The sequence below is a fragment of the Colletotrichum costaricense genome, assembly GCF_030867565.1.
Source record: "Colletotrichum costaricense strain IMI 309622 chromosome Unknown Scaffold_8.1, whole genome shotgun sequence".
NCBI classification, from domain to species: domain Eukaryota; kingdom Fungi; phylum Ascomycota; class Sordariomycetes; order Glomerellales; family Glomerellaceae; genus Colletotrichum; species Colletotrichum costaricense.
The window spans coordinates 1,577,784-1,589,793 of NW_026848237.1; the positions used below are offsets into that span (position 1 = coordinate 1,577,784).

The 12,010-nt window shown below is 54.0% G+C and overlaps 1 protein-coding gene across 1 annotated transcript; it reads left to right on the forward strand.

The window, feature by feature from the left end:
- Window positions 1–104: 104 nt before the first annotated feature.
- Window positions 105–6,383, forward strand: CCOS01_08566 (uncharacterized protein; the record flags this gene model as incomplete). The annotated part of the gene is made up of 2 exons (XM_060456727.1): window positions 105–293; window positions 786–6,383. 2 exons carry the CDS (start codon window positions 105–107, stop codon window positions 6,381–6,383), a joined length of 5,787 nt encoding a protein of 1,928 aa, XP_060313001.1.
- Between the last annotated feature and the right edge of the window lie 5,627 nt (window positions 6,384–12,010).

A 12,010-nucleotide genomic window follows, 5' to 3' on the forward strand; every position in this document is an offset into this window, starting at 1 on the left:
CCGGGATGTCCGTGCTACAGGGCACCAACTCTACCTAATAGCCCACTAAACCTTGTAAAGGGTACGTACTCTCTAGGGACAGCCCCACCTGTGTCGGTTTGTTTATGTCTAAGCTCCGGCGTCAACATCCACTGGTTACTCCGGCAGTGCCAGCTCAACGAAGCCCTCGATTGGACCAACTGCTCCTCCATCCTGCCCTGCCCGAGCTGTTCCTCGACGAGAAGTCGAAAAGTCTTGTCTGCTTTGATATGCGCTGTCTCTACCGTCTCTACCTTGGTTCGTACATACACAAAGTCACAGACTTCATCACACACATACAACGGGATTGTCTGTCGAGCTGCTCCCTTTTTTTTTTTTGCGTGCCTCACCTCACCTCACCTCAACTCACCTATCATCGTCCAACCAACGTCTACATACACGGCCTGCAAAGTCGGCTTCTTCTCCGTCTCACCGACATACAGCCTCGCCCTCGCCTCTATCTCTCACACATCACTCTGACGTCTGGCTTCCATTTGCGCTCCCGGTTGCAACCCCTCAGCTGTCAACAACAACCTTCACTTTCCAACTCTGCTACATGCGCCCATAGGAACCGCAGCAGATCATTCAACCTTAAGCGGCAGCATGCATCTCACCTAAGTCAGTCCTCCTAACCTTGTTGCTCGTTACCTCACCCAAAGGAAAGAGGGAGGGGGGACGCACCTGTACGACACCAACTCGTACCTGTCCACCGCTTACCCGCAGACTGGTCTGTTTACTGTTGCTGACTGAACCTTTTGTCTGTGTAGACAATGTCTCCCAAACCTCCCGACGAGAAAGCATCGCCGGACGCTGCGCCAGCGGCGGCTGCAGCAACCACGAAACCCTCCACTCCCGCCACCAAAGAAAGCAATGCGCCGCCCACGACTCCCAAGGCCGCCCCTGCCCGCCCCCGCGCAGCAACCATGAAGAAACCACCAGAACCCCCGACTCTGCTCGCCGACTTCCTCAGAGGACGCCCCTCTCCACAGCGCGTCGCCGCCGAACGCAAGCGAAGAATGAGTCTGGATGCTGTCAAGGCCGAGCTGAGAGCCGAAATGCGGCAGGCTGCCGTCGCAAAAGTACAACAGCCCGGCGGCGTCAGGGAGCGCGTGAACAAATGGCAAAAAACGAATGCCGCAGCCATGGCCTCGGCTGATCCCCTGGCACCCCCCAGCGAGCCTACCGAGCTGGCCTTCCCGGGTGACACGGAGAGCGTCACCGAAGAGGACCGCGTTCGCATCAAGTTGCGCCAGAAGCGAATGTCGGCACCGAAAATGTCGACCCCAAAGATCGAAGTACACAATGACGGCCCGGCCGACGAAAAGGACGAGACCGTCGAGGACCTCCCCGGCGGAGACGCCAAGCTGGCACCCAAGAAGCGAGTCGTTAGCGACGACCATTGGATGGCGCAGAAGAGAAAGAAGAGCCCCACGAGAGCGAAATCGCCGAGAACCAAAGACGCCAGCCCAAGTCCCACCCCAAGCCCTTTGCCAAAAGGGTTTGTGCAAAAGACACCCATCCAAGCACCCATCTCCAAAAAGATCCAGGACTGGGTAGCAAAGGTGGAAATGCCAGATCCCCCACCGGTTAAGCAACACCGGGCTGCAAAATCAACAGACTCGCTCGACGGCAGCAGGATACAGGCAAGACTCAAGGAGCTTCAAGAGAGACAAGCTACGTTGCCAAAGAAGGCGATGGACGACGACGGCATCAGAGTTACGCCGATACGAACGAAGAAGCTCGATGATGACGGAATTCGCGTCAGGCCATTAAAGACACCAGCATCGGAAGGGTCTGGCGTCAAGACACCGAGGCCACAAAGCACAGGCGCCAAATCCCGCGAGCGTAGTCGCGGGGGCAGCGCGAGGCACGAGTCGGCGGACGAGATTGTGGTGGTTGAAGAGGACGAGACCGCCATCGAGGTCACAGAAGATGCCGAGTCTAGTGTGCCGGCAACACCAACGCGGAAACCGTCAAAGGCTCGCAAAGTGAGCCACAAGAAGAAGGCGCCTCCACCGTCAGACGACAAATCCTGGGTCAGCACCTCGGAATCAGCAGTCAAGACAGGGCTGGACAACTCGGATCTTGCGCCAAGCTCGCTGACCAGCGCCCCGGGTGCGAAGCCCCTGGCAGACATCCCCGTGGGATTCTCTGCTTTCAGTGAGCTAGATTTGCCTCTCAATAAGACGAGGCAAAAGGCACAGCGCAATCCCAGCTTCAAGGCTGCCGATGTACTCAAGAAGGTGGTCACCGGCGGCAAGAAGATCCTGCACGACGCCGTTGAGCCTCCAAGGCAGCCAGTCGCCAACCAGCCTCCCAGTATTGAGAAATGGCTCAACGGGACGGTCGATCCCTTCGTCGACGAGCCGGCGAAGAAGGAGGAGTCGCCCGCGCAGGCCCCCAAGAGGAAAGCGTCCGAGAGCAAGCCCGTCGATAAGACAAAGACGCAAGATACCCGTAGACGATCATCGGCCGAACCCCGTCAGCGAAAGCCTTCCCTTCCGACTCAGACTGAGCTTTCGGAATCCACTGGGCTCACCGAGTCCACCCAGACAACACAAACAACTGACATGACTCAGACTACACAATCAACGGATTGGACAGAGTCAACCCTATCTTCGACTGACCTGAGCGCGTCAACCGAGAACGACGAAAATGTGGCACCTAGGAATGTCGAAGAAAAGCCCAAGGAAAAGCCAAAGACACCAACTTCTGCTGGCGCCGCTGGCCTTCGTCGGAGAGCAGCTACGAGGAGCTCGCCGTCCCCGGCGAAGTCAGTCAAGAAGCCGTTCCGCGAGATCCTCAAGGAGGCCTTCAGGGGAGAGTCCACTGGCCACCAGACTCCGCCTTCCAAGTATATTAGCGAAGAAGAGCGGAAGCTGGAGCTGGATCAGGAGTATGATAGTTCCGGAGAAGATGACGAATCCAGGCGAACCATGCGCCGCCGCTCTTCTGGATCTAGCCGGACCTACTCCGACCGAACATTTACTGACGATTGGACGTACGATGATGAGTCCTCGGTGGCACCCCGCCGGAAGCCGCCAACGAACGGCGTACACGAGTTGTCCACGATTCTCGGGTCTGCCGACACTCATAGCACCTATGATTCGGACATGACATCGGTATTGTCCGAAACCACCATCACGCAGACTACTGGGCTTACAAGAAGCAACGTTTCGCGGCGGCGGAGCAATAAATCGGGTCTCAAAAGAAGGCTGACTAAACACTCTGATCTCGTGTCAGTTCTGTCTTTGCCAGATGAAAGCCAGGTGCCAGGTAGCCTCCGGAGCATCAAACCTAGGGCGAGTGTAAGAAAGGCTGCCAGCGTACGAAGAGCCAATGCTCGTCCAGACACGGTTACAACAAAGGACCTCATGAAGGAGTTCACAGATGACGAGAACTTGTACCAGCGGGAGCTCAAGACACTGGTCGACGGCGTTGTCCCCGTCCTCCTCTCCACCGTCCTTCACGAGGGCTCAGCCAGTGCCGTCGATCTCTTCGGCCCCGAATCCCCTGGCCGTAAGGCAAACAGCATGTCGAAATCTGTCGTCAACATGGGAGTTGCACTGGAAAAACTAAAGACCGCCCATAAGAGGGCATCTCATACGGATATCGATCGGCTCATTTCCTGGCTGCACACCGCCTCTCCCATATACGATAGCTACCTGGACGCGTGGCGCCTTGGATTCCAAGATCTCGTCGTCAACCTGGCTCCTGCTGCCGATCGCCTCGACGACGAGGATTCCCTCATCGGTGCACTCCCGCGCAACGCCGAAGGCGACGTCGTTAACGAAGACGGAGAGAGAGTCGACGTTGCGCATTTGTTGAAACGGCCCTTGCTTCGCATCCGGACTCTTGCAAAGCTCACCAAGGTACTATTTCCCACTGCATTGAAACGAGCTTCACTAACCGTAAATCAGGGCCTTCATGCCGCTGTCGGCTCGTATGATACACTTGCGCTGGTTGGCGACTACGACATGTTGCAAGAGAAGGCCAAGCGTCGCCACAGGGAAGAGTCTGCGCGGCTGGCTGACGAGGACGCCATTAACACCGACACGAGCAGAATCCGTAATCTGCGGACACTCGCACCGATGGAAGCCGTCAAAATCGACCCCAAGCGGCAGGTCAGCGCAAAGGACCTTTTCTCCCTCAGCCTCGCACATTCCAATGGACAACGCCTCGAGTGCCAGGTCGAACTCATCCACCGCGACCTTCCTGGCGCGAACAACGACAAGGGCGACTTGCTCATCCGTGAGACTGGCAGCGGCCGCCGTACATGGCTTCTCTTCCCTCCCATGCCCATGACTGTGATCTCAGCCCGCCGTGGTGACGCAAAATTCGAGCTCGTTCTTATGGTGTCGGGCTCCCACAACGGACGGCACTGGTACGAGCTGCTGAGCCTCGTCACAGACAACAATGACCAAGTGGAAGACTGGCTTGACATTGTTGGCACGTCGCCCATGCCACCAAAGGAGCGGCTGCCGGTTGTCACTGAAGAGAGCCTCCCCGACTCGCCGCAGCACCGTACCGATATCCCTGTGGGCGGCAAGTTGCACGGATCATCATCGAGAGACTTGTCATCTCCAGAGCCATACGCGCCCAAGCGATCGGTTTCTAGTCGCTACCACAACCGCGGCTCAAGCATGCCGACCACTCCCATCCGCCGCAGCCCCTCTCCAGACAGAACCCCTACACAAGATTCGTACGATGAGGAGGACAGACACAGAGCTGCGCCAAATACGACACCCTACCGCGCGGACGGCGCTCCTCCTCCTCCCATTCACCGCTCTTTGAGCCCTAAGCCCCCCAAGCTGTCGCCACCTGTCGACCTTGGCGGCTCCCGTGTGAAGCGTCGGGGATCCTCACCTCTGAAGCACGAATATCTGCCTTCTGAAGAATCATCCGATACGACTCGGTCCGTCACAGAGACCGACCTCTCAGAAAGCGAGACAGAGACAGAATCCGACTACACGTCATCCGAGTCCGAAGATGACTTTGACGATGACATCCCCGAGACTGAGGTTGGCTTCAGCATTAGAGAGCCCGAGCATCAGCCGCGCGAGGAACGGGAGCGAGAGAGAGAGGAGTTTGTCGACTCCTTCAAGCAAGAGTCCATGATCTCGCAGTCATTCGTTCAAGAGTCCATGGTGTCCGAGTCGGTGTGCAGCCTGACGCCGTCCAACTCGGCGTCGCAAGCCGGTCTTCATGGCCGCAAAATGAGTGCCTCGGAGAGCTACACCAAATATATTGCTTCCATCTCGTACTGGAACGAGAAGAAGGGCCAGTGGAAGGACATTTCCCTGGAGCCCTGCTCCATTCAGGTGACGGCCGGTGTCATTGAGGGCTACTCTCTAGTCATGAGCCCCGGAGGAGAGCCCGACATCCCTCTTGTTTCTCTCGAGCTTACGCCCCTCGTCCTCCTCCGCCAGTCTACCGTTGTCGACCTTGAAATCCGCTCAGCCGTCAAGGACAATTGCAAGAACAAGGATATTGGTGGGGGCAACTTCCGTTTCCGCTGCCCATCGGCTACGGAATGCTACAATCTATACATGGCCGTTCACCATGCCCGCCTCAACAACCAAAAGTTTATTCAGCTCGAGAACGAGGCACGCTATCAGTCCTTCGGCCAGAGACCCTCGGAAGATACCGAGGACAACAGCAGTCGTCGTCGCAGCTGGTTCGGACGCAAGAACAGCTACCGCGCATCGACCCGCGCTCCATCCCAATCGCAAGATGGAAGCACCCCCTCGTCGAGTCTGTCTGCCACGAGCTTCCTCAAGAGACTCACGCAAGGCAACGCTTTCAACATTGCTCGCTCGTCCATCGACAAGCAGGGCCATTCCTCCAATAACAACAGCCTCTACGGATCCGGCTCGTCTTCCGATGGCTACCCCCGCTCACCATCGATTAGCATGTACTCTAACTCCATCCGCAGTCCTCTGTCATCCGACAATATCAAGATTCGCCTGCACCTGCTTGTCAGCTCCAACAAGTGGGAGGACTACGGCAACTGTATCATCCAGATTCGCCGCCCGCCGCCGGGCTGGCACCAAGACCTACGCGCAAACCACGGCCTCGAAAAGCGCGTCACGGTTACAACTATGCCCAAGAAATCAGACAAGGCGCGCATCATTCTCGATGCCGTGCTGGGCAGCGGCTGCTTCACTCCTATGGGCAGTCGAGGCATCATCTGCGGTATCTGGGAGGAGATCCGCGATGAGAGAGGCGAGATTGGCGTGGCGCCCAAGACGGGTGGCGCCGCCGGCTCGGTCAAAAAGTGGTGTTTCCAGTGTTCCAGCGCCTCGGAGGCCTCGTGGGTGTTGAGGCTCGTCCACCAGGAGGTCGGCGTGGAACTTCGAGACTAATTTCGTCTCTCTTCTTTTTTTCCGTCTTGTCTATACCATCATTCTTTCTTTTCCTTTTTCACTGTCTTATTATGATTCCCCCCACACGAGCGAATGGCTCGCATTTCGTGCATTGCTAGAACCTGGCTTTAGGCGTCTGGCTATTAGGGCGGCATAGCGTGTTTGGAATTACTCTGACAGGTGTTTTCGGCCGAGGGATGGATGGAGCGGCCGGGGAGGAGTCAGGTTGGGCTGGGTTCACATACGGGAGGTTTAAACATATATATACACTCGGGACCATGGGATGGGGGTTGGCCAACGGCGAGGCAAGCAGTAGCTTGGGGGCTGGCAGCTTTGTTTTGTTTAGGGCCTTTCGTTTTGTTGTTACACATGATACCGAAGTCATTTATTGGCGTGTTTGGGGTAGTGTACGTATTGTAAAGATACCGTGTATAGGAACGGTGGTGATTCAAGTCCTGAGTTGACGTTACATTTCAAAAAGAAGAGTCTCTAAGGTTTGGTGAAGTGATCTTGTTCCCTCTAAAGAATCTGAGTCGGCTTACGGCTTCACGTCAATGAAGGAGCGCGGGAGATGAAGGGTAGGGAGCTGAAAGGGGGTCTTTGGGGTCTCTCTTGTGATCTGCTCGTTACTTGGTTCTTGGGCGGTCCATCGTTCACGGCCTGGATGCTTGTTTTGAACCACAGGTACAAGTCTCTCGGAACTTTGTCCCGCAATTATCTTTCTTTCTCATTGATGAATTTCAGAAGTCTATGATGGTCGACCGTACCCCATTGCTCCCCATATTCAGCGACCTTAAACATGTTCGTTGACTCGCGGTGAATCTGTCATGCCCAAGCATCTCCATCCGCCCCTGAAACTCCCATTAATCCCAAACTCTCTCGTTCACCTCCAAGTATGAATTTCTCAACTCCCGCCCCGTTCATGTTATCGCGGGCAGAGTTATTCTTCTTGCCGAGACGACGCTTCTTTCCTTTAGCATTACGACTAGCACCGGGACTATGCTTAAACAAAATAGTATCGATCTTTGCTAGTATCGAATATCTTTATTAAACCCCTAAATAACTTTGCTAACGTTAGAAATCTTCGTTAACCCTTATCGTATTCGTAAACGGTAACTCTAATGATAAGGCAGGAGGCAGGAGGCGGGAGACGAGTAGCGAGAGGCGGGAGGAGGGGAGGAGGAGGAGGAGGAGGAGGAGGAGGAGGAGGAGGAGGAGTGAAGGAGTGAGTGAGTTATAAGTGAACTACTGTAATTATCACCACGTTCAACACTGCCGTCTCTGTCGGCTATAAGAGGGAGGAGACATTATCACTTCATCACCCCAGCTACCTCTGTCTCGGCAAGCTCCGACAGCTCAGTGTTGCCTGAATAACTTCCTCGAGCAATATCACTGGCCTTTTGAAAGGGTCAAATGGGCGTATGAGACTGGCTAACAAAGACACGATTATAAGAGATGGAGAGAGAATGTGTTTCTCTTCTCAAGAACTTGGAGATATAACGATGAACTACATCCCTAGTACTTAGAATGTCTACCGTCGACTCTACCTTGTTCTAGCAACAATGCTTTTCGTTATTTCTCATTAATAACCTCCTAGGAGCATAAAGTAGTATGGGGCGACTCACGCCCCGTAATTATGCCGGACGTATTCATCAACGATAAGGTCAGCGACGAACGAGGCTGAGAAGTGAGAAAAAAAGTAACAAAACTACAAAACCCATCGGGCTGCCTTTATTCCAGAGCCCGCCCAGCAGAGCCAGAATGATGCCGTCCAAGCCGAGAACTATCCTCTCATTGACCCCGAGCTCGAGAGAACCAGGCCATCGTTGCCTTTCACCCGGCAGGAAACGCTCTCAGCGAGCCTCGCGTTGCTCCCGCTGCTGCTTCCGGTGCTGCTGCTTCCGGTGCTGCTGCTTTGACTTCTTCTACTGCTTCGCCCCTCGGCAAGCTCGGTCGGCTCAATCAGCTCGGGAAACTCGAACAGCTTGATCTGCGTGGTCAAGAGACGTGTACGCAATCATTGTCTCTTTATATAAGATGCCCCCTGACGGTCCACTGCCGATGTTCCCGAGTCGGACGTGTCCAGTCTTGTAGCTTAAGACGCAGTGGGCAAGGGCCCTATCTCGGCTCCGAATATCATCTCTTTCTCCCATGATCTTAAACGCTTTTTCACAACACAAGGCTTTGAGAGCGTTAGGTATACCTGGGAGGGGTGGGGGAGGAGGGTGACGTTGAAGAAGCTAGAGGAGGTCTCAATAGTTATAGGTCAGCCTCCCCCATTTGTGTTGAATACCTTACCTTATTAGTAACCTTTTATCATTCTTGTTTCTCACGTAGACAAAATATAGTATGAAATCTGTCTTTAGGACTGATAATTCCTCCTATTTTAGAGCTTTCAGTCGAAGTATATTTATGAAAGCCATTGACAGAATACTTAAAAGCATCTACTATTATGTTCTGATTGTCGTCAACCTCTACGATCAAAGGAGAAGAGTAGGTCGGGGGCGCGAGGAGTGTACAAGCAGGCTTCTATAGCTATAGTTATCTTACGTTTAATAGTCCACAAGGTAGGCTGTAAAAGCTGAAGAAGTGGAGAAAGTAAAAAGAAAACCAATGTAAGTGAGTGAACCCACTTCGCTACTTTAGAGATGCTTTTCTTTATATTACGTTGTCTCTGTGTCTAAACTGACAGGCTCTTAAAAAACGGAAGAAAGCTCTAAGGCGGGCTATAGAGCCCCTGAATCACCCTAGATCTATAGTTCATCTCCCTAGCTAATCCGTACTCGATATATTTAACAAAATAACTCCGTCAGCTTTTCCGCCGCTGAGAAGAAAGAGACCCTTCAATTGGAGCCTAGAAATAGTTAATTACCCTATGCAGACGGATAGAGTGTGGGCCAGCCAGGACGTACTGCAATAGCGCATCGTACCGCTGTTTACAAGAAGCCCTCTTTAAGGAAGTGTAAGAAGAATGGGGAGTTAAGGGGGATTGAAAAAGGAGGGTGGGGGGCGGGGACAATAGAGCTTCATCTCTGGCCATCAGAACATTGAAGGCTGCTAGCAGGGAAAAGGTGGTTTTAGACGTAGATTCAACCCTCTCTCTTAATTTAGTTATCCCGTGATGGCGGCGTTCACTTAGGGACAGGATTCAAGAAAGCAATCGCTCTAGATATCTGACAGCGAGACGTTATCCCGTCTGCCTGCATATCCATCGTGTCCGCCTCAAGCTTAAGCCTGCACCTCGATTTAGGGGTTGGGAATAGTGTCTCGGTAGGGCAGTTGCTACGTTTTCTTCGTCCCTAGGCGACTGGGGAACCACCCCCGAACACCGCACTGCCATACAAAAAAAGCCATCGAATGTGCATGATTGGCATCGTTTCCCCTCCAAGAGTCGCAAAGATTGACTACAAGGGCAGCCCTTTGCATTTGGCATCAAATTGGATGGTGTTTGCACCAGCATATAATGTGTGGAATGTGGATCAATCTGCAACATCCCCCCTCTTGCTCTTTTCATGAAGATCGAATCTGGACTCTGCGTAGATGCGATAAACTTGACGACAAAAGAGTGCCACGTAGCCTCTTCTCACTGAATGTGCTGCGTTCTGCTCCTCTTTAGCGTTCGAGCAATCGCCAAAGGGCACCTCCAGCCTCGCTAAGCTCAGGGTTTAGAAGAGCTCATCAGGTCCGTAGCCTTCGGGGGCAGGTAGGCTACTAAAGGGATAAGGTATAGCGAATAATTAGTACATCATGTACCGTCGGGCACAAGCCTACCATCAGTGAACGTTACGTCGGGGGTCACAGACCATTACTCGGCTTTCGCGATGCTGCTCTCTCATGTAGCCGAGATGCTTCGGTTTATCGGACCTAACTCTTGTCATGTACACGTGGAGAGAATGACCTCGGCGCAAAGACGGGCCCGAGTTGTTACCCCTAAAGTCTGAACTCTGAAGGATGTCAGTCCCAGTTTGTGCTGAGACTCATGGGCATAAATTTAGAACACAAGCTATATCTTGCCTCAAGCCCACTGAGTCGTGAACGTGTGTAGAAATGCTTCTCGGCGGACAACCACTTGTCTGAGTGGCGGGTTGCGATAGCTTGCTGAAAGTGAATTGCTCGCTCTCGGGCTCAATGTCTTCGTGCTGCACTGATTCCAGTTGACGGATAAGCGCTGCAGTAAGCGATAAAAAAGGCCCTTGGGGTGCGTGACAGCTAGCCTCAGTAAAGTGAACCACCAATGACCCGTCGAAGCAATCCGTCTTACGGTGCTCTCCTCGCCACTCAGAGACGCCTCACGAGAGCTGTCTGTGGCTGACGGCTGCGGCACATAATCAGGAGAGTTGGTGGCTCTCGAACCCCTGAGATGGTGGCTGAAGAATCATCACTCTCCTGGAGCAGACCACAGCCCCTGAGTCACGAGCTCCCCGAGACCGTTTCTTCGATCGTCGGCCCGGGCTCGGTCATTGAGACTCGTAGCCCAACCTCTGATCGAGGTCAAAGGCCCAGATCGCCATGTTCACCATCATCTCGCTTCCATACCTTCTGGAAGCCTCGGGGGAAGACAGGCGTAATAAGAAGGAGGCCAGGGTGCTCGACGACGAGCCTGCCTCAACCAAATTGCCGGTACGTTTCGTGGCTCCCTAGTCTACCATGTACGGAGTAGAGGCACATGCCTGGTCAGACGGTAGCCGGCAGTCCAGCCGAGATGACCACGCAGCAGTCGTAATAAGGCCCGGGGCCGGGCTTGAGCTAGGTGAGAGTTTCGATGGACCGGCATCCAGGGGTACAAGTCCCCCGGAGACGCAGGAACGCATAAGGACTGGCGCAGTGCCCGTCAGTGTGGAGATGTACGCTTGGTCGCACTGTGAAGAGAGATCGACGAACATGCTGATGTGGGTGCCGAGCGGGCGAAGAGCTCACGTGCGAACACGAGCATGCTGGGGCGGACAAGGAGGCTGGTTTGAAAGAATCTTTCCAGAGCGCCCCACGATGCCAGGATCAGAATACCAAGAAGGGTAGCAGATTGTTGGGGTCTGAGTTCGCCAACTGGGAGCGACCACTTCGTACGTATTTTCGGAACAAAAATGCAGCGGTATTGCTGCTCTTGTTGCCCATGTTGCATTTACTGCCGGTCGCAGAGCAACACTGGCGAAGCACGCCTTATTGTTGAGCAGACTGCTGGTCGACAGGCTAGCAAATCAGAGAGAGAAACGGAAAAAACAGGATTTCAGTTTCGTTCCGGGAGCCAGGTTCGACATCCGGATGGATGTAAACTCCAACCCAAACATGACAGGGCATGTCGACGGGGAAGTTATCCGGCTGATCCGCGCAAACAAACCCCAAAGGGTGAGAATTGGTTGGGAACGGTTGAAACAGCCAAGGGGAGGAGGGAGGTCGGTCACCGAAGAGGCGAGCGATTGAAAGACCGAAACTGCGAAGGCGTTGATCAGTCGGCCGCTGTAATTAGTAGGAGAAGCGAATAAAGTTATCAGATCGAACCCATGCCATGTCGCTGGGTATTGGCGTTAGTGGAGTAAGTCGAGGGTTACACTAGCAACGGGAGCTCAGGCCGGAGCCTCAGGAGAACGCTCGCGACAAGCTCGAAATGAAGATGAGACATCACTAGACGC